This window comes from Aotus nancymaae, unplaced genomic scaffold (genome assembly GCF_030222135.1).
Source record: "Aotus nancymaae isolate 86718 unplaced genomic scaffold, 86718_ANA_hifiasm-v0.15.2.pri h1tg000046l, whole genome shotgun sequence".
In the NCBI taxonomy this organism is placed as follows: domain Eukaryota; kingdom Metazoa; phylum Chordata; class Mammalia; order Primates; family Aotidae; genus Aotus; species Aotus nancymaae.
The window spans coordinates 26,431,195-26,442,350 of NW_026988460.1; the positions used below are offsets into that span (position 1 = coordinate 26,431,195).

Below are 11,156 nucleotides of genomic sequence, written 5' to 3' on the forward strand. Positions count from 1 at the left end.
GGAGCAAAAGCAAAGATGGAACCGGAGCCCAGAAAGCGTCGGCGCAACCGGAGCGCGCGCGATTGGTCGGGGCGTGTGGGGGCGGTGCGTCTTCCTCAACCATGGATTTGATTGGTGGAGCGTGAAAATGGCGGCTGTAGCCGAGTGGGCGGCCGAAAAGCAGCGGCGACGTCGGGGCGCTTTCGCGATCTTCAGACCTCGGTTGCAGCCTATCGCCGCGCGTTGAAGCGGTGTCATATCTAACTCCGCCCCATATCTAGGGCGTTGTGTCGCTCGGCTCGTTGCTGCAGCCGGATCCTGTTCGATAGGCACAGCTGGGATGGAGAGCCTGAGCCTGGGGGACCGCGGAGCTGCCCCTGCAGTCTCGTCTAGTGAGCGCCTAGTCGCAGACCCGCCGAGTGACCTCCGGCAAGTTATTGTCCCCTTTCGGGCCTCAGTTTACCACCTGTAAAATGGGATCGGGAGAGTGGACTGTGTGTGGGTCTTTCTAACCTTTGACAGAGGGTCGGCAGAGACCTTAAGGCCCACGGGTTTAGTTCCTAGGAGCTGGGGCTGAAGCTCAGATGCTCTTCCTGTGGGATCAGCCCTGGGTTGCGCCCGACTTCCTCATCCAAGATGACTAGGGAGCTGGGGGGGAGCCGGGAGGTTTTGTGCAAGAGGTACGCTTGGGTTGGAGGATCCTAGGAAGTCATTTGAGAACGTGTGTGATAGGAGGTTAAGATTTACCTACTGTTTTCAAAATGTAATCCTGAGAACTACCTTGAAAGAGGCATCACCTTCTTTTTACAGTTTTTTTTTTTTTTTTTACAGAGACTTTGAGATGTTAAGTAACTTGCTGTTAAACTTATACACCTGGCAGAGCTGGGATTTGAGCCCCAGTCTCTTAAGAGTTTTTGCTGATTCCACCAGGCTTCAGTATCTTTATCTCTAAAATTGTAAACAATATTATTTCGTAAGATCTATCCAGCTCCTCAAAATTATTATACCCCAAATTACAACAGAAAACCTTGGTTCTAATTCTAATTCTTGCATAGTTTCCCTATTTGTAGAAAAGAAGTTGGGTTACATGATTTATCCAGAACCATCCACCACATTTTACAAGCTGTAGTGATTAGGATACATTTGACTGAAATTTTTCTTTTTTTCATTTTTAAATTGTTTTCATCATAGAAGACACACTGGAACTTTAATGAAGTTTTAGTTTAGTTTTTTGGTGGTTTTTTTTTTTTTTTTTTTTGAGATTTTTCTGTCACTCGGGCTGGAGTGCAGTGGCACAGTCATGGCTCCCTGAAGTTTTGACCTGCCAGGCTCAAGCAATCCTCCTGCCTCGGCCTCCTTAGTACTAAGCTGGGACCACAGGCATGCGGCACCATGCCCGGCTACTTGTTTTTTTTCATTTTTTGTAAAGACAGGGGTCTCACTGTATTGCTCAAACTGTTGGGCTCAGGTGATCTTCCCGTCTCCTCCTCCCAAAGTGCTGGTATTACAGGCATGAGCCACCGTGCCTTGCCAGCTTTTTTCAATAATAGTATGTGGGAGAAGTATTAACCAAGATTTGGTAGACTTGGGTTCTGGTGTCTGTTTTGCAAGTAATTTAACCTTTCTGTCCATGTTATCAATTTCACTCAATTTTATCAAATTGAGAGTAAACCTTATTATACCTACAAGGTTACCAGGAGGATCAAGAATGAAGGAGATTCAAAAATTCTGTATCAGAAATTATTTACCTTCTGGAGGGTTACATCTGATGAAAGTGATAGACACTCTCTCCCAGAAATTTTACATTATGTAAAACCTTTACCTCAGTTACTTGCAGAGAAGTCAGCATGACTGACTGATATATTTAAGCATCTTCTGTTGCTTAAGAGCTCAGGTTAAGAGCTCAGCTATTGGTTCATGTTCTCAAATTTATGCTAAGTAACCCCAGAAATCTTTATAATAGCCCTACTCAGTGATTAATCCAAAAAGTTTCTAGCTTGATCTTTTTGTTGTGCAGAGATTTCCAACACTTTTTAACCTGTACTGTAGCATATGGGAAGCTTTTGGAGGATAGGAAAATACTCCCATAGCATAAGACTGATCCATACTGACTTTAGTCTCCCACATTTTATTTATTTATTTATTTATTTATTTATTTATTTATTTATTTATTTTGAGATGGAGTCTCGCTCTGTCGCCCAGGCTGGAGTGCAGCTGTGGCACAATTTGGCTTCCTGCAACCTCCGCCTCCTTGGTTCAAGCAATTCTCCTGTCTCAGCCTCCTGAGTAGCTGAGACTATAGGTGCCTGCCGCCACGCCTGGCTAATTTTTGTATTTTAGTAGAGGCGAGGTTTCACCATATTGGTCAGGCTGGTCTCGAACTCCTGACCTCAGGTGATCCACCAGCCTCAGCCTCCCAAAGTGCTGGGATTATAGGTGTGAGCCACCACACCCGGCCAGTCTCCTCCATTTTCATGTGAAAAATCTGTATGGTTCCCGAATTGTCATGGATTAATGTATGAGAGGTTCTCATATTGCCCAGCTTGGCATAGAACTCATAGCCTCGCCTCCTCAAGTGCCAGGACATCTGGCCGGAGCCACCGTGGCTCCCATTGTCATGGATTAAAACTGAGCAGGCAGTTGAAGATAAATTTTAAATAAGTTAATCACTTAGACTTTATTTTTCCAGCAAGGAAGATGGTGCTGTGGAATTGGAAAGAGTAGGAGAAGATGAGGAACAAATGATGATAAAAAGAAGCAGTGAATGTAATCCCCTGCTACAAGAACCCATCGCTTCTGCTCAGTTTGGTGGTACTGCAGGGATGGTATGCCATAAGTCTGCCCCGTGTGGATGGGAAAGAGTTGTGAAGCAAAGGTTATTTGGTAAAACAGCAGGAAGATTTGATGTATACTTTATCAGGTAAGCATATAAGATGGTAAAGATAGTACAGCCAAATAATTTTGTCTGGGCAGATAGTGGGAGCATAGTAGGAATCTTGGCTTCTTTATATTTTTACCATAAAACCTTTGCAGATTCTATTCTTTCGATGTCGCTATTTAATTATATCAAGTAATTTGGGGAGAATTACATAATTTTGTCCCTCATACTGTGAATGGTTAACGGGTAGGTTGCATTTAAGTGGTATTTATAAATTTATTTTATATTGTCATAGAGGAAACCATTTAAAAGTGCCGTTTACCACTCTTTTTCATTTTTAAATAACAGATGCCCATGGCAACCTTTGGAAATTAATTAGAAATCTGAGATGTGATCCAGTTTTTTTTAAAAGTCCCTTCTATTTACTAGCAGTAAGTTTCCTTTAATATCATCTTCTAGCCCACAAGGACTGAAGTTCAGATCCAAAAGTTCACTTGCTAATTATCTTCACAAAAATGGAGAGACTTCTCTTAAGCCAGAAGATTTTGATTTTACTGTACTTTCTAAAAGGGGCATCAAGTCAATGTATAAAGAATGCAGCATGGCAGCCCTGACATCCAATCCTCAAAACCAAAGTAACAATTCAAACTGGAACCTCAGGAAACGAAGCAAGTGCAAAGAGGATGTGTTTATGCCGCCAAGAAGTAGTTCAGAGTTGCAGGATAGCAGAGGACTCTCTAAGTTTACTTCCACTCATTTGCTCTTGAAAGAAGATGAGGATGTTGATGATGTGCACTTCAGAAAGGTTAGAAAGCCCAAAGGAAAGGTGACAATTTTGAAAGGAACCCCAGTGAAGAAAACTAAAAAAGGATGCAGGAAGAACCGTTCAGGTTTTGCTCAAAGTGATAGCAAAAGAGAATCTGTGTGTAATAAAACAGATACTGAAAGTGAGCCTGTTGCACAAGAAAGTCAGCTTGATAGAACTTTCTGCATTTCTGATGCTAGAGCATGTGGTGAGACCCTCAGTGTGACCAACGAAGAAAAGAGCCTTGTAAAAGAAAGATCATTGAGTTCAGGATCAAATGTTTGTTTTGAACAAAAAACTTCTGTCATCACAAACAAACTACATTCAGCCAAACACGCAGAACACAACAAGAAGTATGAGGATACCTTTTTAGAATCTGAAGAAATCAGAACAAAAGTAGAAGAAGTTGGGGTGAGGAAGGAACATTTGCATATTGACATTTTAAAGCATGGCTCTGAAATGGACAAGAACTGCCCACCATCCAAGAAAGACTTTACTGGTGAGAAAATATTTCAAGGTATCCATTGCGTTCAAGCACTGTTAAACATTATGTGATGAGAAATTTATAATCCTGCATCTTGTATTCATGCCTGTACATGGTTAAGGTGGGAAAATAGAGCCAAGAAATACGGCCAAGTACGAGATACTTCCTACCAGTTGATCCTAATACTTTATCTCACTGATCTTCTAGCAGTTTCCTGTGGCAGAGAGAAAATCAGCTGACTACGGTCATGATGCCATGGCAAAGGAGAGTATTACTGTTAACAGCTGCCGCGGTCACTTTCTGGTGCAGCAGCTGGGACTCTCCTTCTCAGCAGCGCTTTCCCTTCTTCCCATCCTCTTTCCAGCCAATGATCTTAAAACTTGAAGGAAAATTAAAAGTCTTCACTTGTGAAAAATTTAGGGAAGGCTTATATACACAAATGGGTGGAAAATATTTGGTGCCTTCTCTTCGCACCCCACATACTACTAAGTGTGACTTCCAATATAGTTTTGTATATATCATAGCAATTTTTATCTTCTATTATAATGTAATGCTTCTCTAAAATGCTTTAGAGCTCTAAATAATTCAAAAGTATAATCACAAAGTTCATCAATTATTTGTAATATGCTCTTAATACAGAATTCAGAACTTAGCAGTTTTGTCTTTATAATACCTCAGTGAATAAGAGATAAAAAGGAAACCTTTGAACAGCCCTGTATTAGTTATTCATTATGCCATTATGGTATAATGAATAACTCCTTTAAAGAATAATAATTTTACTTAAATTCCTGTGGGGAAACAGCCTGGACACATTTGTGAAGCAGATTAGATTTGATTCTTGCTCCCAGTCCTACCCATGATTTTATATCTTTTCTGTGCCTGGAATTTCTCTGCTTTTAACACAAGATGGCCATATATACCTAGAAACTGTGTAAGAATTCTTCAAGTCTGCATCCTAAGCACTGAGCTTCTTAAAGAAAGCTTTGAGGTTTATGTAGATTTATTGCTAGCAAAATGGACAAATTAAATATTTAAAACTTTTTTGTGATAAGATGGAAATAGCATATTCATCCTATACTTAAAGGAGTCTAATTCTCGGCCGGGTATGGTGCTCACGCCTGTAATCTCAGCACTTTGGGAGGCCAAGGAGGGTGGATCACTTGAGGTTGGGAGTTCGAAACCAGCCTGACCAACACGGAGAAACCCTGTCTTTCCAAAAATTCCGAAAATTAGCCAGGCATGGTGGCATATGCCTGTAGTCCAAGCTACTTGGGAGGCTAAGGCAGGAGAATCACTTGAACCCGGGAGGTGGAGGTTGAGGTGAGCTGAGATCGTGCCATTGCACTCCAGCCTGGGCAAACAGAGTGAAACTCCATCTCAAAAACAAAAAAAGTCTAGTTCTCATCATGAGATGAAGTACTCTTACGTTACTAGGTGTCCCATGAAATAGTAAAGACTCCCATTGGCTTAGCTAGAAATTGCCAAGTGAACTTGGCATAAAGGAGACTAGTTAGTAATTATGTATAGGAGCCCAGAGAAAAAGTTGTCAAATAACTAGTCAGAGCAGTTTCCTTTGTTCTGTTTTTTACTCTCTACTGGGCTTTACCTACTCAAATTAAAATGGCAAAAAAAACACTAGTCTAATTATCTGGAGACCTGGATACCTGTCCCAGTTTATAGTCAATCCCAATATCATTTCGGGATGATTGTTTAATTTTGAAGCGTTAGTTTCTTCATCTGTAAAATAGAGGTAACCACCCTGACTAGTCCTGTTTTTCACATCAAAAATACTGTAAAATAAAAAGAGAAGTGAAAAAGATGCTATACAAATGCAAGGTATTATTAACTGATATTCAAATTGAGAGGGTATGGCTAAGGAGTATTACATGTGATTTTAGAAATTTGAGAAGTCTGATAACACTGGTTCCCAGTAGATAGAGGTTCTCAATAGGTAGTTGTCTCAGGTGCTCCAGGGTTCAAATTGTAGGTTTTTCTGTAGATTCTGTTTTGTCTGATTCGCTTTTTTTTTTTTTTTTTGGTAAATGTAAAAGTAAGTATTCACTGCAGAAATTTTGGAAAATATAGAAAAGTAAAGAAGGAAAGAAAAATTAGCACTTGGCAACAACTGTTATATCATTTTGGTTTATTTCATTCTTAACCTCTCTGTTTTTATTTATATATATTTCCCCTTTTTGTAAAATTGAGATCATATGTAGACTATTGCTTTTTTTCACTTAAAAGTTAATGGGAAAATATACACCATAGTGTCTCAAAAATATTTTAATGACCGCATTATACAAATGTATCATAATTAAATATATTCCATACTGCTTTTAATTTTTCAATACTATAAACTCTGAACGTAAGTCGTAAAGAACTAGTGTCACAGAGTGCTTAAAGGTGAGGACTCAGGAGCCAGACTGCCTGGATTTGGATTTTAGCTCTGACACTTAGTATCTGTGTGGCCTTGAGCAAGTTACTTAGCTCCTCTGTGCCTCAATGTCCTTATCTGTAAAGTGGAGATAAAATAGTACCAGGTTCATGGTCGTTAGTCAGATTAGTTGGGTAATTTATGTAAAGGACTTAGAGTAGTGCCTGGCATGCTTTATAATAGTGTTGATATTATTATTTGCATCCCTGAATATTCCTGTAAACTAAACATAGACTCGATAAAGTGTTCACTTTTCCTTTTCAGAAGATACCATCCCACGAACACAGATAGAAAGAAGGAAAACAAGCCTGTATTTTTCCAGCAAATATAACAAAGAAGGTATCCCTTTCCCAATCAGAACAACGAATTCTAATTCTAGTTTGGGTTTTCAATTCTGATGCAGTATGTTTGTTTAGCTCTTAGCCCCCCAAGACGTAAAGTCTTTAAGAAATGGACACCTCCTCGGTCACCTTTTAATCTTATTCAAGAAACACTTTTTCACGATCCGTGGAAGCTTCTCATCGCTACTATATTCCTCAATCGGACCTCAGGTTTGGGGATTATTATCATCTTTGTCTTAGTAGAGACAGTGTGGTAAGGAGAAAGCACTGAATTGGGGCCTGGGTTCAAAGTCCATTTTGAGTGTGTCACCTGGGATGAGGCATTCCCCCTTCACCCTTAAACTCTTCACCTATGAGGAAGTTAGACTAGATGATATCCAACAGACCTTTTAGAATAAAGAGGTCGATTTTCATTTATTTTCGACTTTCAAATTAGTTTTGATCGCCAATGAAAATCAGTTAACGTTTCTCCACCCTCTCTTGTGTGTGTTTAAAAGTATCTTTTTTAGTGAATGTACCTTGTGTTCTATGTGCTTCTACTCTTATTATCTGCTGATCTGATTATTTAAAAGCTAATCATGCAAGGCCAGTTTTCAGCATAATTTGGACTATTAGCCCAATATAGTAGCAGTGTTGGCATTAGATTCTGAAATGGTTGCTGGTTCAGATAATGACTTCTCATCCAGTGGTTTTTTTTTAGGACAAAAAAAAACCCTCTGGATGAGATTTCTAGATGATAAACTACTTGAACGTGAAATCAGCACATCTAGAGTCTTGTAATCATACAGTTACTTTTACTTCCCAGGCAAAATGGCAATACCTGTGCTTTGGAAGTTTCTGGAGAAGTACCCTTCAGCTGAGGTAGCAAGAAACGCAGACTGGAGAGATGTGTCAGAACTTCTTAAACCTCTTGGTCTCTACGATCTTCGGGCAAAAACCATTGTCAAGTTCTCAGGTACTTTCCCATATACCCAAAGGAAAAACATAATACATTGTGCCTATTTAAGAGAGCCACACCTTAAACTTTAATGTCCTCAAATACTATATTAATGGAGGTTTTTCAGCTCAAGCACCGAAGGTATTTTAAAAAGTCCACTTTCCCCAAGTCTCCCACTGACCCAAACAATAAATCTTTGCCCGACACTAGGTCAGGCATGTGAGCAGAATTAGGGGAAGAAGTCAGTGAAGCAGAAAGCCTAGTTCTTGATCTCGAGGACGTGACTTCTGTCTCGTTAGCACAGCACAAAATAGTGGTTAGGAATTGGCAAATGATATGGGTGCTGCAGGAATTCAGAAGGAAGAGCAGTCACAGCTAGGGTTGCCAGGAAAGAGCCTTTCCTGCCCTTTCTGCTGTTCTCTCCGTCCTGCCCCATCACCACACATTTTGGGAGGGTGTCTTTAGAAGCTGACCTGATACGTGTGATGTTGTATTCTTCAGATGAATATCTGACAAAGCAGTGGAAGTATCCGATTGAACTCCATGGGATTGGTAAATATGGCAACGACTCTTACCGAATTTTTTGTGTCAATGAGTGGAAGCAGGTGAGGCCCACTCCCATCCATAATTCAGCACATTTAGTCTCTGAGGCAAAAGAAGTCCACCATTATGGTTAAAACTATTTATTGGACACAAATGCTATTACAGTCACAACCAATTTTGTTCTTGGCTGCGGGGAAGCGGGTGGCATGGGGATTTTGGGGTTTTTGATCTGTAGGCACTCCCAAGTCCACAAGACCAGTCCAGAGGCCTGGCCTGTGACTCATCTCCAGTGGTTTGCAGCCTGTGGCCCTGCTACTGTCTGTCCCCATCTGTGTGCTGTCTCTAAGCCCGACATGATTTTCCTCCTGTCAAAAGTACACCACTCTAGGAAATTAGGAAGTTTTGGGCCTAGAATATATGCTTGTTGGGTTTCTCTTTGTGGTCTCAGACTACTTTTGTGATGACTAGGTCCTACTTCAGCCCTGTTAAATATGCCCAGCCCTCATGCTGGTGGCATCCTGGCAGCTGGTGGGTGGCCTGGTGTGCTGCCCACTCAGCTTGAGACTCACCCTCATGCATTCAGCCAGTAGGTCTGGCTGAGCCTGAACTGAAGGACCACGGTCCTATCCCTGCTTCATCAGAGCAATCTATTGTGACCATTTAACCTCTCAGGGTCTATAACCTCCTTCTGGAAAGTGGGAGGTACTTGGCTCATGTCATCACCACCCCACACTCCAGTTCATGGTGTGTGGACAGGTAATTTGGACAATACTTTGTAAACTTTATGGGATTACCTTAACATAAGGTATAACTTAAAACATTCATGAATCCCATGAGGTTAAAGGTTATAACTTTTAGGTATACTATCATAATGTACTGTCCCCCAGCAAACATTTAAAAAGCCAATTTTAAAAAATATATTTCTGACTAAGTTTCATTAAGGTCTTTGCCTCCTTGTGTGTTGTATTTCTTCCAGGTGCACCCTGAAGACCACAAATTAAATAAATATCATGACTGGCTTTGGGAAAATCATGAAAAATTAAGTCTGTCTTAAACTCTGCAGTTTTCAAGCTCATCTGTTATGCATAGCATTGCACTTCAAAAAAACATTATTCAGTACAGCCAACCATCTTTCCAGCCATTTAGATTTTAATTAGCCCAGCTAGAAGCCTAGCGTGTGTGCTTTCTTAATGTGTGTGCCATGGTGGATCTTTGCTACTGAATGTGCTTGAACATGTTTTGAGATTTTCTTAAAAATAAATTGTCTGACAACAATCTTAAAAATGTCTGTGGCTTTTCCGATAATGAAATGTAGTCAGAAGGTGAAAAATACCTTTCTAAACTATCAATAATGCAAAGCAAATTTCTATCAACCTTGCTAAAGGAAGGGTCTCACTAAATATTTTTATGGCGGGTGTGGTGGCGTACTCCTGTAATTCAGGAAGGCTGAGGCAAGAGGATCATTTGAGCTCATGAGGGCCCAGGAGGTCAAGGCTGCAGTGAGCTGTGATCATGCCACTGCACTCCTGTCTGGATGAGAGAGAAACCCTGTCTCAAAAAATACATATTAATTAAAAAAGCTAACTTCCAAACACAAATAAGATTCCTCTGGCATTGTGTATTATTGACAGCTACACACTGGCCCTTAGGAATTGTAGCTTCCATCTCAGCATCCATTTTAATAACCTAATGTGAGTATCTGTCAGCTGCTCCATTTCAGCTCACTCGCTCTGCCTTTTACCTTGGTCCCTTTGTGAAAACTCATCTCTCTTCCATTTGGAGTTTTATACCATTTGGCTAGGCACAGTGGCTTACACCTATAATTCTAGCACTTTGAGAGGCTGAGGTGGGAGGATTGCTTGAGCCCAAGAGTTCAAAACCAGATTGGGCAACATAGTGAGACCCCCATCTCTACAAAAAAATGTTTAAAAATTAGTCAGGCCTGGTAGCACACACTTGTGATCCCAGCTACTCAGAAGGCTGAGGTGGGAGGATCACTTGAGCCCAGGAGATTGAAGCTACAGTGAACTATGATTATACTACTGCACTCCAGCCTGGATGACACAGCAAGGCCCTGTCTCAAAAGAAAATAGTAAGTCTTATGCCATTTTTATTACAAGTATTGTTATAGTTAAAATACCAAAGCATTTACTATTAGAAACCAAGCGAAAAAACTAGTTATTAAGTCTTAATTAGCAACTACCATTTTAAGGTATAATTTCAAAATTAAATTGATTGAATAAGTGAAAAACAGTTCAGAACCTGCCTTTGTTGTAGGGCAGCGTGGACCGAATCAGGCTGCAGTGTGATGCAGAGGTAGTTGGTTGTTTCCACTTTAGTGTCAGGTTTTAGAAGGATGGATTTTGACCAGAGAACAGGAAAACTGGCCACACCTCCCTCTCCTCTAGGCAAACATCCACTTTGTAATTTCTAACCATATTTTCATTTAACAAACATCCAAGTCGCATTCACAAAGTGCAAAGCCCTGTGCTAGGGAGGGGCACAAAGATAACCAACAGTTCTGTACAGACCCTCACAAAGAGAAAGAAGGGCACCCAATAATGGAACAAAATGGGTAAGATGTAGGGACAAGACACCCAAATATGGTAGCTAAGGGTAGAGAGGGACTTCTGAAATCTTGGGCCTAGCTGGGGCTAGAGGGTGTGGGGCAAGCTCAGGGTATCAGGTGTGGCTTCGTGGCACGGCTGGTGGTCACATCCCTTCCTTCTCCCCAGCATCTCCATGGGGAGTGTGGGCC

At 40.9% G+C, this 11,156-nt stretch overlaps 1 protein-coding gene across 3 annotated transcripts; it reads left to right on the forward strand.

The window, feature by feature from the left end:
* The first annotated feature begins 238 nt into the window (after positions 1 to 238).
* MBD4 (methyl-CpG binding domain 4, DNA glycosylase) lies at positions 239 to 9,673 on the forward strand. Of its 3 annotated transcripts, none has more exons than XM_064362086.1 (8): positions 239 to 412; positions 2,673 to 2,899; positions 3,317 to 4,179; positions 6,842 to 6,916; positions 6,994 to 7,128; positions 7,724 to 7,873; positions 8,357 to 8,460; positions 9,375 to 9,673. In XM_064362086.1, the coding sequence occupies exons 1-8, from the start codon at positions 320 to 322 to the stop codon at positions 9,450 to 9,452; spliced, it is 1,725 nt and encodes a 574-aa protein (XP_064218156.1). In that variant the 5' UTR covers positions 239 to 319; the 3' UTR covers positions 9,453 to 9,673. The 3 variants fall into 3 exon arrangements, with proteins under 3 accessions (XP_064218156.1, XP_064218157.1, XP_064218155.1); XM_064362087.1 differs by having other exon boundaries at positions 240 to 412; positions 3,317 to 4,161; XM_064362085.1 differs by lacking the exons at positions 239 to 412; positions 3,317 to 4,179 and having other exon boundaries at positions 2,800 to 2,899.
* The last annotated feature ends 1,483 nt before the right edge of the window (positions 9,674 to 11,156 follow it).

Bases quoted from the DNA above. Each gene is read 5' to 3' on its own strand.
- MBD4 (XM_064362086.1), top strand. From the start codon at position 320: ATGGAGAGCCTGAGCCTGGGGGACCGCGGAGCTGCCCCTGCAGTCTCG. The intron at 2,900-3,316 runs GTAAGCATATAA...ATCATCTTCTAG, and splicing joins TTTGATGTATACTTTATCAG to CCCACAAGGACTGAAGTTCA. The intron at 4,180-6,841 runs GTATCCATTGCG...TTTCCTTTTCAG, and splicing joins TGGTGAGAAAATATTTCAAG to AAGATACCATCCCACGAACA.